At 55.8% G+C, this 15,755-nt stretch overlaps 1 protein-coding gene across 2 annotated transcripts in view; it reads right to left on the reverse strand.

Moving 5' to 3' along the window:
• The window catches only part of LOC128828393 (cAMP-dependent protein kinase catalytic subunit alpha), a 47,536-nt gene that overhangs the window by 21,625 nt on the left and 10,156 nt on the right, over positions 1-15,755 (reverse strand). Inside the window, exon 1 of one of the 2 annotated variants that reach the window (XM_054013055.1) lies at positions 5,034-6,867. The exons of the other annotated variant lie outside the window; for it this stretch is intronic. Within the exon in view, the coding sequence (XP_053869030.1) occupies positions 5,034-5,235 (202 nt within the window). The 5' untranslated portion in view covers positions 5,236-6,867. Of the gene's footprint in view, positions 1-5,033; positions 6,868-15,755 lie in introns of those variants that run through there. 2 annotated transcript variants of the gene reach the window in all.

A 15,755-nucleotide genomic window follows, 5' to 3' on the forward strand; every position in this document is an offset into this window, starting at 1 on the left:
CACACCGCTTCGTTCTTCGGCGGCTAGTCCTTCCCTCCGAGAGGGACTGAGGGACCTGCCGCCGAATTGCCACTGAAGACCTGGACGTGCCGCCCCTTTCCGTTGGCCGCCCCAAGCACCTGCTTCCTGCGCTGGTGCCTGGAGCCGGCCCTGGGGACACACAACGCACACGAGGTTACACTCGCCCCGCCTCCCCCAAGGGAGGATGGGCCAGGGTGGTTAAAAGCTCCAGCGGATGCCAAGAAAGCCAAATGCCTCCTGCTGCCTGGCCATCCCCGGGCATGTAACTGTACCCTCATGCCAAGAGAGAAGGTCAAAGACATGACTTGAAATCCCTTCCTGCCCCCTCTCCTTCATATGCTGGCTCATCCCTAAGCACGTTCATTATCTACACATGGGACTCATGGCAGCCACCTCAGGGGCGGGTCATGGCAGCTGGTCAACACCGCACAGCAATGCTGCATGGGGACTGCTCACCCAGCTCCCAAATGCAGCTGCTTCTGGGGAGGGGACAGCAGCTGGTTAACAGGCACATTGCAGTGCAGAAGAGTGAAGGATCCAAGACCCTGGGAGGTGGACTTCGGAGGAGGTGGCGAACCCTTAACCACGCTGGGATTTGGTCAGGGTTATTGTTAATGCCCAGTTTGGTAACGGGGTGTCTTGACATTGCTTTGGAGAAGCCAGGAACGCTCAGGAGGCCTGGCTGACTGTGTGAGTTCAGCCAAGTCATTTTCCAGCTCTAAACTGGGGCTGAGGACTGTGCTCGGGGGCGGAGTTCATTCACAAAAGTGCTGACAAGTTCCTTGGCTAGAGGCTGGCAAACATCATGAAAGATGAGCTGGCCACTGTGGCCCCCTGGACTAGTCAATCTGAGGGCTGGCAATCCCAGCGCTGGGCATCCCGTCTCCTCCCCCACTCCTGCATTTCTGACGAGAAGCCCGACTTTCTCAGCTCTGGGATATTGCCAGGATCTTTCCCTCCTTGGCAAACGCCGCCCGGATCCCCCCATCCAGAGAGCGCCAGGCTACAGCCGGATCCTGGAGTTTCCGATCCCGATGCCAGCACGCTGCCCCACCCGCACCGCCCACTATCGGAACAGATGAAGGACAGAACTTCTGCCCCAGGCCTGGAAAGCTGACGGAGCAGCAGCCCCGATCGATGTCCCAGTGGCCAGATGTAATGGCACACTCAAACACAGCTCTGGAGCCGATCCATGTGTGTGAGGGGAGGGGCCAAACTAAAAGCAGGAGAGCGCCCCGCCCTCTTTGATCAATCCTACAGCTGCAGATCACGATGGGAGACGTGTCAGGCTGGCTTCGTTTCCAAGGAGGGGAAGCTGCTTTCTGCTGCTCTGAGACAAGGGAAGCAGCAGCAACGGATCTGGCAGGGGAAGTGGGGACTGGTCTAGCATAAGCCTAGGGGAAATTCGTCCGCCACCGGCCAGAGATCGGTTAGCCAGAAGGACCTTCGCCCACAAGGGAAAGGCTGGAAGCTCCCTCCCTGTGGATGCTTAATACCAGAACAATCCTGTCCTACCCCCCTGCTCCGACCCCTGGACTGGGGCATTGGGCTCAGCACTGACGGAGGGGGGAGAGAGCAGCCCCCCACGCTGCTCCCTGCAGCGCAGCGCCCTCTGGCGCCACACTGGAGCATTGGCGTGCGGGCTGACTGCAAAAAGAGAGTGCCGCCTACCGAGCTCCCATCCTGCAGCACATCGCCCCCAAGTGCAGCACTGCTTGCGAGGCGCAGTGCCCCCCCCCGCCCCGCAACTCAGCACCCCCGAGCTGCACACTGGGGCATTAGCGTCAGCCCCCCCCCACCTCTGCGGCCCGCTGCGGTTCCTAGGAGAGCTCCCAGGCACGACGGTTGGGAAACGGACCCCACTTCCTCCTCAACCCCCCGCAGAGCATCCCGCTTCCCGGTGGCTTGGATATTCACCACCAAGGCAACAGACCAGCGTGCTCTGCCACCTGCGGGCGAGGAAAGGGGCGATCGCAGGCAGCAAGGGGTTAATGCCAAGAAGCAGCGTCTCGGTTACCCAAGGTCAGAGAGGAGCCCAGCTCTGTTTCAGATGGTTAAAACTCCTCCCCTCAGCTAGAGTCCTGTGAGCCCCCCCCCCACAGCACCACCTAGCTGCAGCGGGTAAACAGAGCGCAGACCAGGAGGGTCAGCTCGTGGGGGGAGCGAGGGGGTTGCACATCTTTGCGATACGGATCCTAGGTGGGAATCAGGCTCCAGGTCGGCAGAGCAATTTATTCTAACTCCACGGCACTTTGAGATGCCAGCTGGTTTCACGCAGGGGCTGCTGGCCCAGTTCCTAGTGGGAATTGCCCTGATTCCTAGTGCCAGTCCAGTAGCAGCCTCAGATGAGGAGGAAGCAGGGTCTGGCACCAGGGGCCCTTCGCCCCAGCAGGGTCCCTCCAGGGCAGACAGCGCACGGATGGCAGACCTGCTGGGGCTCTCGGCTGGGAGAGCCAGGGCTGCTGATCTAGTGTGAAATTAACCAAGAGCAACAATACCAAGCCTGTATGTCAGACAAAGAGGAGGGTGGGAACCAGCAGAAGGAGATTTGGTTGCTACGGGGCAGTGATTTATGAGGAGTCTGCTCACCTCCAGCCAGTCAACAGTTACTCCAGATCACAGCTGGATGGGCGGCTGTGGTGTAACTAACACACAGAGGGTCCGTCCCCTTTAACAGGCAGCAGCTCGCAAAGAAGGCAACACCTCCATAGGGCCCCTCCTACTCCCTCCTGACAGTTTCCAGACCCAGCATGGGTTTGCTAACTGCTGATGTTCCACCCAGGAGCTTCTGCCGCGGTGCCCGCAAGGCGAAGCAGAGCAAACCCCCAATGCCCTGCGCCGGTATCAGTGCCTTGATCTGCTGGGTCAGAGAAGTGGGCAGAAGCAGTGCCAACCAGTGGATCAGACCCTGGCCTGGGAATCAGGAGACCTGGGTTCTAGTCCTGGCTCTGCCACGGACTTGCCATGAGACCCTGGAAAGGTCGCTTTGTGCCTCAGTTTCCCCATTCATACACTGGGGATGATTTCCCTGCCTCACAGGCAGGTTGTAAGGATAAATGCATTGACTGAGGTGCTCAGATGCTACAGTGATGGGCCCTCAGAAGTACCTTAGATCAAGAGAATAAACCCATGAGTCCTGGTTCCCAGCCTCCCTGCTCTAACCACTAGACCCCACTCCCCTCCCAGAGCCAGGGAGAGAACCCAGGAGTCGGGACTCCTGGTGCTACCAAACTGTGGCACGTGGTCCTCCCTCACTAGGCTATCAAGAAGTCAAAGCTTTCCCCCCCCCCACACACCAGGCCCGCTGGATCTGGAGGCAGCGCTCGGAAGGCCGAGACAGCAGAGGGTTAAAGGTGCCAGAGAAGCCGCTGGCACCAGGTGCTTTACAATCTGCTATTTTAATCCTGGCTACCCTGCCAAGGCACTATTGTTACAACCTTGTTTGAACATCCAGCCCGGGGCCTGGGATTGGCGGGCGGGTCAGAGATAGCTCATCCCCGCATCCTCCCTCCCCTTCCCCGCTGAGTTAGCCCAGAGCCCCCAGTAGAGGGAGCAGAGCCACTTAGTGTCACGTGGGGACTTCCAAATCCCCCATGGGAATCCCACCCACCCCTAACTATGGCCAAGGCCACCGAGTCGGGATGTGACCTCGACCCAAGCGGCTGTGCAGTTAATTCAGGAGTACGAGCTGATCAACGCCCAGGTAACACTTGACAGGCTGCAAATAGGGAGGGGGCGAGTTTTCGTCTCTGATGAGTCAGGGCTGGGAAGGGGAGGATAAAAGGAGGGAATGAGGGAAAGAAAGAAGGAGCATGAAAGAGAAGGAGGAAGTCAAAGTGGATGAGAAGGAAAGAGTGAGACAGGATGTCGGAGAGGAAGTGTAAGTGACACATGAGAGGGCACAAATCTGTCCCAGCAGCACAGGGAAGTAGCCATGACTATCCCACGGAGGGGAGCCAGTGGGTCCTTGTCCCACTCAGGGCAAAGGGATCCGAGCTCCCAGCCTCCCACCCACACCAAAGATCTGCAGCGATCAAGGACCAGACATTTGGCCTGCACCTTCCCAGGCGCAGTGGGAGGAACGGGAGGTGCCACACGCCAGGGACTGGCCTTTGGAATGGAGGGAGAGTGGGAATAGAGAGGGGAAGACAGACAGAGAGGGAATAAAGGAAGAGAAGAATCCATAGACCCCACTCCCTTCCCAGAGCTGGGGACAGAACCCAGGAGTCCTGACGCCCAGCCCCCTGCTCTAACCGTTAAACCAGTATGAAGACTGGGAGCCAGGACTCCTGGGTTCCATAGCCAGCTCCGCCCCCAATTTGGCGAGACTTTAGGCAAGTCACTTCCCCCTCTGTGCGCATCAGTTTCCTCCCCCCATCACAAAACAAAGACAATCTCTCCCTTCAGAGGGGTTATGCGTGTGGGGAGATTAGCTACCATCGGCACAACAGCGAGAACCAATGGAGCAGCGCACGCCGCACAAACTGGTTTGGACGCCCGGCGCAGACACTCAGCGAGGAGAGAAGTCACACTCGGCTTGGCGGGTTTAGCCCTCCTGACACAAGAGCTGCCCATCTCCAGAGCCCACGTCCCACCCCGTGCCTCCACGGCGCCACCATCAGCTCAGCATGGCAAAAGGCTCGCGTGGCCGGCGCAACACGGCCGATGGCTCAGGACTGGCAGGAAGACGAGCCCCTTGACGTCAAGCTGCTGCCAGCGATGACTGGGAACCGAGAGCTCCTAAGGCCTCATCCGCTGGGTGAGCTTCCCCCTCATCTCGACCGTGCCCCACAGGGAACCTTTCCAGGGGGGCGCTGGGCAGACCAGACTCCCCACAGAAGCCACCACAAACTTCAATGGCGCCTGCATCACAGGAGACCCCCCTCCACCCGCATCCCTACTAGGACTCGGACGCTGCATCTCTTTTCCCCAGCACCGAATCACGGCAGCCCGACCCCCCGGGATCTGGGGCTGCATGTGGTCCTATTCCCAGGGCTCCCATCCCAACTCACTCTGCTCATTCCAGGTGGCAGTGTGCTCGGACACATGGGCCGTCTCGCTGCCGGCAGGGGCCCCCGCCTCGCTGCGCGGCCCCCAGTAGAAGATGCGCCCAGCCAGACTCTCCAGCTTCTGAAGCGGTGACATCTTAGCGCCTTTGTTCCTGCTGGGGTTGGGGCAGGTCATTTCTGCTCCATGGCTCATGTTTCCCTTCATTTATTTATCTCCCTCTCTCCCCGGCCCTCACAACCAGAGTCGACGTGAAGCTCGGCCCCGATCCAGGAATCCTCCGGCCTTGGCCATTTCCCAGCAGCGGAGAAGACAGCAGGATCAGGGACTAGAGGAACGGCTGATTGCTCTTGACTTCTAACCGGGAGAGAGAATTTCCATCCAACAGCTCCCCCGCCCTGCAGCAGCCCCAGAGCGTGGCTGTCAACTCAGAGACCGGCGCGCGACTCTTCAAGGCCGGCCAGTCACATCCATGCACACTCCTCCCTGCCTCTCGCTCGAGGCGGGGAAGACCCAGGGACTTGGAAACAGTTTCTTCTCTCCCACCTCTGTCCGGAGAGCTGGCTTCCCTGGTGGAGGGAATGGAGCCGGAGTAGGGGAGTCTAGTCACTTACGCAGCCAGCCAAGTCAGTTTCACTTCCTGGAGGGTGAGGGGAGGACAGATTCTGCTTCAGAACTGCTGGGATGGGTTTGCCAGAACAATGGCCAGTGGCAAGGGGAAACACCCACACCGCCGGGCTTAAAACAGCGCCCTGGCTCTCCGCTCCTCTCAAATCCTTCGGCCGAAAGCAGCGGGAGAGGCTCCCTCTGGCTTCACTGCCGATCCTGTATGCATTGGGAGGCAGACCCCTGGAAAAAACACCATTCTACAAGTACAGTGCTCCCCGGGCCAAGCCACTGGGGCTGCAAAGGAAATCGGGGGAGGGGAGGGGGACTTGTGGCTCACGTGAGGCCTGAGTCAGAGGGATGCAGGTCCTTAAATCCACTGCTGGGGGCCCTGCTCGCAGAGACGAACAGCAGGGGGTTGCAGCGCATCGAAGGGGGCTCTCCAAGAGGCGTTCAAAGAGACCCACATTCGGAAACCCTCGGCGGCTCCCTGCAGCAGCACCCGAGGGAGGAGATCTCGAAGCACCACGGGGTTTGACTCTCGTGTCGTGCAGTTCCAGGTGGTACCGACCGCCGGCAGGGGAGGGACCCAGGACTAGTCTCCTGGAGGTTTCTTTACTTTGCCTTTCCCAAACAAGCGCTGCTGCGCTCCTTGACCTTGGGAGCGGGAAGCCACTTTCAGCAGAAGCCAGAGAGAGCCGGATAGCGCTCTGGGGGAGAAGCAAGAGGGTGGGCTGGGGAAGGAGGAGGCCCTTCCTTGCGAGTTTCAATTTCCAAACAGCTGGGGTCTGCAGAGACTGGGACTCTGCAGGCGGGAGGCACGGGGGAAGCCGGAAAGGAAGCTGCTCACCGTGGGTGCAACAGACGAGGGGGCTACTGTGTCAGCCCCCCAAAGGCGCGGAGGAGATAATGGACCAGCCGGCCGAACAAGTGCACCCAGAGGAAGAGCTGGATCCAGAACTGGAAGTCGAAATCTGAGCCTTCCTCAATCCCACGAAGGTCGCCAGGTCTGAGCTCCATGCCGCCGCCCCCGGTGACGCAGACCTCGGCTCCTGGCCGCCGGGATCCTGACTCAGGCTGCCCTCCTTATCTACGCCACCCGAGGTTCCCCCATGACTGCACGGCTTCAAACCAGACCTCCGGGACCCTGGGGGGGAGGACCTCCGGAGGAGAAATGTCTGGACAGTAGCAGGGTGGGAAGCAGCCAGTTTCACTCCTGTCGCTTCCCAGGCTCAGGGCTCAGCCTGCCCCGGTGAGGAGCGCGCTAGGTATTGTTTCAGCAAGCGCCCCATGGGAGCAGCCTCAAAGGGGGAGGGAGAGCCAGGGCTGGGCACGCCGCCAGGTTCACACGAAGCCCTTAAAGGCATCGGCTCCCTGCTCCACACCTGCTCTCAGCTGCTCCAGACCAGCGCTCCCCGGGAAACTTGGCACACGGGCCCCTGCGGCAGGACAGGAGGGTGGAATCCTAACCTCCGCCCTGGATCCCACGGAACCTGGCCCAGCAGCTCGGAGCATCCCGGCCAACTCCCTCATCTCAGGAGGGGTTTGTGTGTGTGTGATCTACAACATCTCTAGGGCAACCGTTCAAACCCAGTCCAATGGGAAATTAATTTGGCAGGTCTCAGTCCAATTCCCAGAGGGAGAGACCTCCCCGTCACAGAATCATCCCAGACAGACAGGACTCCTGGGTTCATTCTCACCATTAGACCATGCTGCCTTCCCAAGCCAGGACTAGAACCCAGGAGTCCTGACTCCCAGCCCCCGTTCTAAACACACACACACACCATCCCAGCCCCCACTCACTGCATAAGAGGAACGGCCATGTTAGCTGCTCCTATCCCTTTCGGAGAGAGAGGCTGGTGAGGGGCAGATTATCTTCTGGGCTTCCGTTCAAGCCCCTTTCAGGCCATACGGTCATGGGAGGGAGATGGTTTTGTGATGGGGAGGCCCCTCCATCGGGGAATTGGACTGACACCCGTCAAACACCTTTCACATTGCAGTGGGTTGGAGCGGGGCTACTAGGAGTCAGGACTCCCGGGTTGGAGGGCTGAGAGTCTGATCTCACCGGCTCATCTGGTCTTTGTCAGTACAGCCAGTCGGGGGCAGGGGAGGCCAGCGCTGCTCCCGCGTGCAACGGGATCGGCTTCTTTGAGCTGCACCTGGGTGAACGGAAGCCTTGACGTTGACCGGCCAACAAGGGCAGATCAGCTGAACCGCTGGGCGGGCAGGTCTGCGCCAGCTGCTGCACGCTCAGCACCCCGGGGGTGGGTCTTGAGACAGCCCCTCCCATCTGGGACCTGTGCTGGAGCTTCCCCCCACTCCCCCCATCACTATAAGGCCTAAAAGGGGGTTGATTGGAAGCCACTCTCCATGGAAGGGACTGGAGCAGGCCATCGGTGCCTTTCCTTCCTTTTCAAGCTGTTCAGGTCAGAACAATTCCATTGCCAGCCCCGTCAGACGGCACCAGCAGAGGGAATTAACTGGCTGATCGGGGCGGGGGTAACAGATATGTAGCTGAGTCCGCACTCCCGAAGGGCTGCCCCCCCTCCATGTGCCAATCCGACAGGCTGGCGAGAGCGGCGCCCAAAGGGTTAACCTTGTGCAGGTGCAGCTTTGGCAGGACCGGGGGAATTTTCTGCCCTCTCAGGTGGCGGGTCCCGCAGGCGCAGCACGAAAGGTTTACAATATTCCAGCGTGATCATTAAAAATCATCCACCTGCAGCCAGCAACGAGCAGCAGCAGGAGGGACAAACGGACCCAGCAGATGGCATTTTGCCCTCCTTGGCAATCGGAGCACCATGGCCCGGCCACAGATGGTGACCCCAGGGCAGTCAGCCTCACAGTGCAGCACCAGCGAGAGCCCCACTTGGTACACCCGGTCTAACCAGGGGCTTGTCTGCTCTGGCAGCCTGAAGCTCATTAGTCGTTCATTTCAGCAGTGGAATCCCTGCTCCACCCCAGAAGTGGGCGCATCGGGGAAACGTTGAATGCTCATTGCCTGAACAGCCCTGTGCACCCAAGGAGGAACCACTGGGAGCACAGGCCATTTAACCCAGACAGGTTCATTCTGGCCTAGCAGGCAAGCCACCCCGCTTCAGAAGCCACCGCAGGGACTCATGATCTTTGAACAACTGAAGCCCACCCAAGCAGGTGTACAACATACACATCTCGCCCTCCTTAACCCTGCTTCTGCTCCCCCAACAGCAGCCACCTGGGTCTGTGAACACGCAGGGAGAAGGGAAGATGTAACACACCAAGGGCGGTGGGAGGCAAGAGACAGCATAAAATATAGATCTAGGCTCCGCACAGAACCCTCCACTCCCTACGTTCCAGCCAGCTTTCTGTCACCATTTACCAGGGGCTGGGGCGGATTCTCCAGCACAGGCAATTTTCAAAACAAACGTGGATGCTTTTCTAAGAGATCTGCTCTAAGTCAAACGGGCAAGTCCTATGGCCTGTGCCACGCTGGAGGTCAGACTAGCACAGTGGTTTTCAACCTTTTTTATCTGCGGACCCCTAAACAATTTCAAATGGAGGTGCAGACCCCTTGGAAATCTTAGACACTGTCTACAGACCCCCAGGAGTCTGCCGACTACAGGTTGAAAACCACCGGACGAGATGAACACGGCGGTCTCTGCTGGCTTTGGAATCTCTGACAGGCGGCCTTGTGGTAAAGGCAGGGGACTGGGATTTGGGAGATTTGGGTTCCATTCCCAGTTTGGACACTGACTTCACGCAACCTTGGGTGAGTCATTTCAACCCAGCTCCCTGTCTGTAAAATGGGGCTATGAATCCGTCCATTGTCTGTCTGCTCTCTTTAGAGTCAAAGCTCTTTAGGGCAGACTCTTTCCAGGTGTCAGAGGGCCTCGGATCGGGTCATCACGTGCTACTGTAATACAAATAATACAGACCCATCCAATTCTTAACCAGGTAATGACTAACCAGAAGGAACGCAGGAAACCAGCTGGGATGCTCACATCACAAACATACTGATGCAGGAGAGAATTGCACTCATTTTCAGCCCCAAAACTATGTATATTTACAAACAAAGAGTTCCTCAAAAACCAAATGCAGAGAGCAATTTTACAGGATTTCAAAAGAAAATTCAGTAAACAAAAAAAAGTTTGCTTGAAGATTTAGAGAGACGTTACTGGTTTAAAAAAACATTATAATAAAAACTATGTTTCCTTCTTACATTACCAGAATCTGGGTTTTTTAAACTTAAAGCTTGTTTTTAATATAAATCCCTCTGCACTTATTGCCTTTGCAGGTATTTCAGCGTGGACAAATGGGGGGAAAAACCCACCATAGCCAGTCAATTTCACTCCGGTTCTAGTTAGTTTAACTTCTGGTACTTAAGTAACTCCATATTGCTACACTAAACTGTGATCAGTAGATGGAGATACCTCAACAGCTGCTAGTAACATGGTGCCGACTCCTTGTTTCCAGTTGCTAGACTGCATCAACCCATTAAAGACTTTCTTAATCTGAATTTGAAATAATGTCTGTCAAAGGGGATACTGTAGAATTAGAAGGTTCAGAGAAGGGCAACAAGAATGATCTAGGGCCTGGACACACTCTCCTATGAGGAGAGATTGAAAGGATTGTTTACCTTTAGAAAGGAGACCAATAAGAGGGGCATAATAAATATCTATAAAATAATAATTGGGATGAAGAAGGGAAATCAGGAGCTTCTGTTCTTCCTATCTCATCCCACAAGAGCCAAGGGACACTCAAATAGAATTAAAAGGTAGGGCATTCAAAACCAATAAGAGGAAACACTTTTCAATTAGCCTGTGGAACTCACCACCACATGAAGTTGAGACCAAAACCAGCCTGGACATTCACATGGATAAAGACCATCCAGGGCTATAATTTAAATTACAACAATAATTCTGGAATGGATATTAAACCTTGTGCTTCAGGGTTTAAGCTGAACTACTAGACATCAGGATGAGACCTATGGAGGTGGAAAGTTTTTGCCCCACTGCTACTGTGGGGTTCTTTACCCTTCTTCTGCAGCCTCTACTGCTGATGCTACGTGGACCTCAGGGCTGACCCAGTCTGGCAATTGATACGTTGAGGTTATTTTTCCATGTTGGCTGTCGCTGCCCCGGGACATTAGGGGATCATGAAGGAGGAGCTGCTTGATGGGATGGCACAATGGGAACAGAGGGCCGCATGGGGATCTCCTCAACCCCCCACTATGAAAAGTCTGAGGTAAGACCGAGCTCTTAATTAGCACTTTTCATCCGCAGCTCTCAAAGTGCTTTATAAAGAAGGCTCAGTATCACGAGCCCCATTTTACAGATGGGGAAACTGAGGCACAGGGGGAAGGGACTTGCCAAAGGTCATAGCTGGGAATAGAACCCAAGTCCCTGTGCTCTATGCACTAGGCGGCACTGCCTGCCAAAGCAGCTTGCACTGTCACAATGCTGCACTGTTTGGTTTGCAGGGGAAAGTTTAAAAAACAAACTGTTCTCTTTGCAATTTCTTAATTTCCAAGGACTTTGGGGTATGTAACAACCTTCTTTTTACAACCCCTAAATTCAAGGTCTAAATCAACCCCAGCCCTGTCTACACAGGGGCATGCCCCCTCCTCCACCCCTCCCAAAAAATTCTAACCAATTTTAAAACCAGCTGGAGCCAGACCATTAACCAGGCTCCGACAGCTCCAACCATTGGTTAAGGTGGGCCTGGGCCGTGCCATGACTCCAGCCACTTTTCAGAACCGGTGAGAAGTTTGGGGGGGAAATTTTCCCTGGTCTTCAAATAAATCTCTCTAAAATCTTCCCTTGCAGCGAGACAATTCATAGGTGCACTGAGTTTAAGGCCAGAAGGGATCGCTGATCATCATCATTCTAGACAGACCTCCTGCATAACCCAGGCCAGGGCGTTCCACCCAGTCACACCCGCATCCAGCGCAACAAATTGTAGTGGAATAAGAGCAGATCTTTTAGAAAGAAACATCTAGCCTGGATTTAAAGACTCCAAGCGATGGAGGATTCACTGCATCCCTTGGTAAGCAGTTTCCATGGTCAATTCCACTCCTTGTTAAAAATTTGCTCTTTATTATTCCCAGTTTGAATTTGTCAAGCATCAACTTCCAACTGATGAATTGTCCTGCCTTCATCTACGAGATGAAAGAGCCCCTGCTATCAGAAATCTTCTCCTAGTGTATTTATCGATAGTGATCAAGCCACCTTGTCTCTAGGTACGGCTTCACTACCCGCCGTATTGGCGGGTAGCAATCGATTTATCCAGGATCGATATAGCGCGTCTCGTTAAGACGCGCTGTATCGATCCCCGAACGCGCTCACCATCGACTCCAGAACTCCACCAGAGCGAGCGGCGGTAGCGCAGTCGACGGGGGAGCCGCGGCCGTCGATCCCGCGCCGTGTGGACCCCAGGTAATTCAATCCAAGATACTTTGACTTCAGCTACGCTATTTGCGTAGCTGAAGTTGCGTATCTTGGATCGATCCCCCCACCCAGTGTAGACCAGCCCTTTGTTAGACTGAACACATTGAGCCTCTTACCTCTCTCACTCAGACCTAGTAGCCCGCTCTACTCCCCACCCCCCATCTGATTTAAAGCACAGATACCAGAAAGGGACACAGTTCGATGGTGAAAGGCTAAAAACAGATTGTGCAACTGGCCAGGTGAATTTCCCTGTCGCATGCTCAGTCAGATAGATGCAAGAGAACATTAACCAAACAGCATCAACTGTGAACATCGGTAACATTTTTAGACACTAGGACACATTTATATGAGTTTTATGTTGACAGCGTCCCTTGAATTTCCTCAGGCTGCCTGTCGCAAGAGACGGAGGAGCCAGAATCCTCTTACACTGGGGCTGGAAAAATGAATTTAAGTAGTAGCATAACATGCTTGTGAAAAGGGTATCACATCTAGCATATGGCCTGCATAGAGGATGACAGCTTACTAGTGCTGCCAGCTAATAGCGATCACCCCTTCAGGTGGACCTCACTTGAACACTGAGAATCCTGGGTTTAAATACCGCCAGGACGGGGTTTGCTATAACATCACCCCCGCTGAGAACTAAAGGACTGTCCCAGAAATCAGAATTCTCGCACTGGAGTAGTTACAGGGGACAGATTCTCCCACAGGTCACGCTGGTGTAACCCCCCCAAGGTACCAGGGTGATGGAGGCACCCCCAGCAGAGTTACACAGGTGCCACAAAAGAATTTGAACCCACAGTTATGATATTTACTAACTAAGACCACACCATGAAGCAAACCCCTCAAGGCTAACAGCTGCACTCATCTCTTCTAGACAATTTCAGTCTCTTGTCCCTTTTCCCCTTATGTTCCCCCCGCAAATCAGTCTGTTCTTTGGTCCTGCCCCTGACTCCACACATCTCATACACTTCCCCTCGCATCCTGCTCACCCCTAAGGAGGAAGCAGATGGGGGAAGGGGGGGTTGAGTCCCAGGTACGATGGGACCCGGATTGTGACTCAAGAGACCGAAGTTCAATTCCCAGCTCTGCCTACAGCTCCTTGTGTGACCTTGGAAGAGTCACTTCCCCTGCCCTGCTCGGTGCTTCTGTGAAATAGGGATAATACTCCCTTGCCTCACTGCAAGGATCGAGTCTGTTAATGACCGTGGGGGGCTCAGATCCTATGTCAATGGGAGCCAGACAAACCCCTAGACTGGTCCACACACACCTTCCCAGCCCCCAATACAGACCACCGGCGCTTAACAATCCCATTGGAAGGGACTGCCCTCAAGATCATGGTTCAAATCACTGGAGGAAAGAAGAGACCATTCCTGCCCCACCCCAGCCATATACCCGACATCCCGAGCCGCAAAATTCATTCCAAGACTCACCACCCTCCATCAAGAAATGCAGTCAAGGCCCCACCCCTTTCTGGGAGGCTCCTCCCACGGCCCTACGCCAGGACATCACGGAGATGAAAGCATGTTCCCATGGCAACCACCAATTCCAATTTTTTTAAATTCAACCCCCTTAATTTTCCTTCTTTTAATTATTTAGTGCTGGGAGCGGGGCCTGACTCCCAGCCATGGAGAATGAGGTTTCTGGGTCCCCCCTAAAACAGGGGTAGGAGGGCATCCCACCACCCCCGCACACAGATGGGGGCTCGGTCCCGAGGGCCCATCCAATTCTTGGTCTCTCTGCCAGCCAGGGGCCCAGTCAGTGCCGATGCGGTGGTGACACTGGACATCCATGCCACTCGGACTGACCCGAGACCCAAACCCTTTCCAGGGGCCGGTGAACGGGGCATCACAGGGGACCTCGGGCCAGCCCTGCCCTGCCCCCACGGGGTACGAGTGAGGGAAGTGACCCATATCCTATGGAGCAGAACAGGGCCCGGGGCGGGGGAATAACCAGCCCCCCCTGGAGGGGAAAGGCCCTGAGTCCTCATATGTGTCCCATTCCCCATCCCGCCAGGACCTTCGCCCCCAGCCCGGCTCACCTCCGGCCTCCATCTTGCTGGCCCAGCCTATGGCCTCCTCTGCGCTCGGCCTACGGCTCCTCGGCAGGGCCAATCCACCCGGGCCCTGTGCCTGGCACTGCAGGGGGCAAGAGAGGCACTCGCTCTCAGCCAGGGTGGGGGCCACCCAGGATCTGAGCCCTCTGGGATTCCATAGACGGGCGTGGGCAGGCCAGGGGAGCCAATGGGGGGTGGGGGTAAGGGCTTGACCCCATGAGGGCTGGAGGGCCGAGGCCAGGGGATCTGCCCCTGCATAGGGCTGGGAGGGCGACAGGTTTAAAGCACAGGAAAATCAGAGCGATACGAGGGGGCAAGCAGTCACCACTTCGAAGCCACACATACCTCACGGGCTGCAGTTCGGGGCAGGGGCAGCATGTGGCGTCAAAAAATCCTTTCCCCTCCCTCCAGATGGTGTGTTTGTGTTTGTCCTACCGATGGACGGGCCATTGCTGTCAGAGAGACGGCAGCAGCAATCTCACGTGATGCGGGTTTGCCAGAGGGCGATCGCTGCTCTCTGCCTCAGGAAGATCCGTGCCAGGCTGGCATTCTTCCCCTGCCTTTCAACCAAACTCCCTCCAAGAACCGAGCGTTTCACCCAAGCCGGCCGATTTCTCTCGCTAGCATCCACCTACCCCTCATGTTTTATTTAACCAGATCTTTCGCGTCATAGAGGGAGGCTGGTGCAATGGTTAGAGCGCTAGCCTGGGACTTGGGAGATCCTGGCTTAATTCCCTGCTCTGCCCCAGACTAACCTTGGGCAAGTCACTTAGTTTGTGCTTCAGTTTCCCCCTGCTACAGAGGGGATGATAGCACTTCCTTGCCTCACCGGGAGGGTTGGAGGATAAATATGTTACCAGTTGTGAGGCTCTCGGATACTATAATAACCGGAGCCAGAAAACGCACGTCCTTATTGTCCATACATTTGTATCCCCTCGTTTCTTCTTCGACAGCATTAAAGAAAAAGCAACTCAGCAGCTCTTAGTCATTTTACGATCATTAATTTTATCTCCCGATCCATCAACGAGCCTTAATGCACCTCTGCTACGGACCTATTTTACTCCTCAGGTCTGCAAAAGCCCCGTTTTCCCTTAACCCTTTTGGGGATTTTCTGCTCCGGCTGCCTCTCCAGAGATCTCCTCCACCATTCCTCATCACTCAAGAGTCAGAGTTGAACCCTGGCGTGATTCCATTCTGCCTCCCTGAAATACCCACCACAATTCAACTGGGATTCCTTCATCTTCACTTCCTGTCCTAAATTCCTAGGCCCACTCCCTCCCATCCCCTGTTACACTGGAGCTGCTACAGGGGACCCAGGTCAGCAGCTCACACCATGGAAGCAAGAGGGTGCAGGGGGAAGGTGCAGTGCAGGCAAAGGGGAGGGGTCGCCGGTTTGATCCCTCCTGGGACTCACTCAGGCATGTCCCGAGAGGTCAGAGGCCCTGGTGGCTCAGTTTGCCCAATGCCAGCAACCGCCTCAAGGCTCACACGGACCCTGATACATCCCAGCAGAGCCAGAGTAGGGTGGGCAGCTGTTTACATACTAATCCCGCACCACACCCAGGGGGCAGATTGTCCAATTGCCACCCCAGGCAGAGCGACTCCCAGCTCAGTCGCACCCTCAGGCAGCCAAAGGGGAGGAGACA

The sequence above is a fragment of the Malaclemys terrapin genome, chromosome 23 (assembly GCF_027887155.1).
Source record: "Malaclemys terrapin pileata isolate rMalTer1 chromosome 23, rMalTer1.hap1, whole genome shotgun sequence".
NCBI classification, from domain to species: domain Eukaryota; kingdom Metazoa; phylum Chordata; order Testudines; family Emydidae; genus Malaclemys; species Malaclemys terrapin.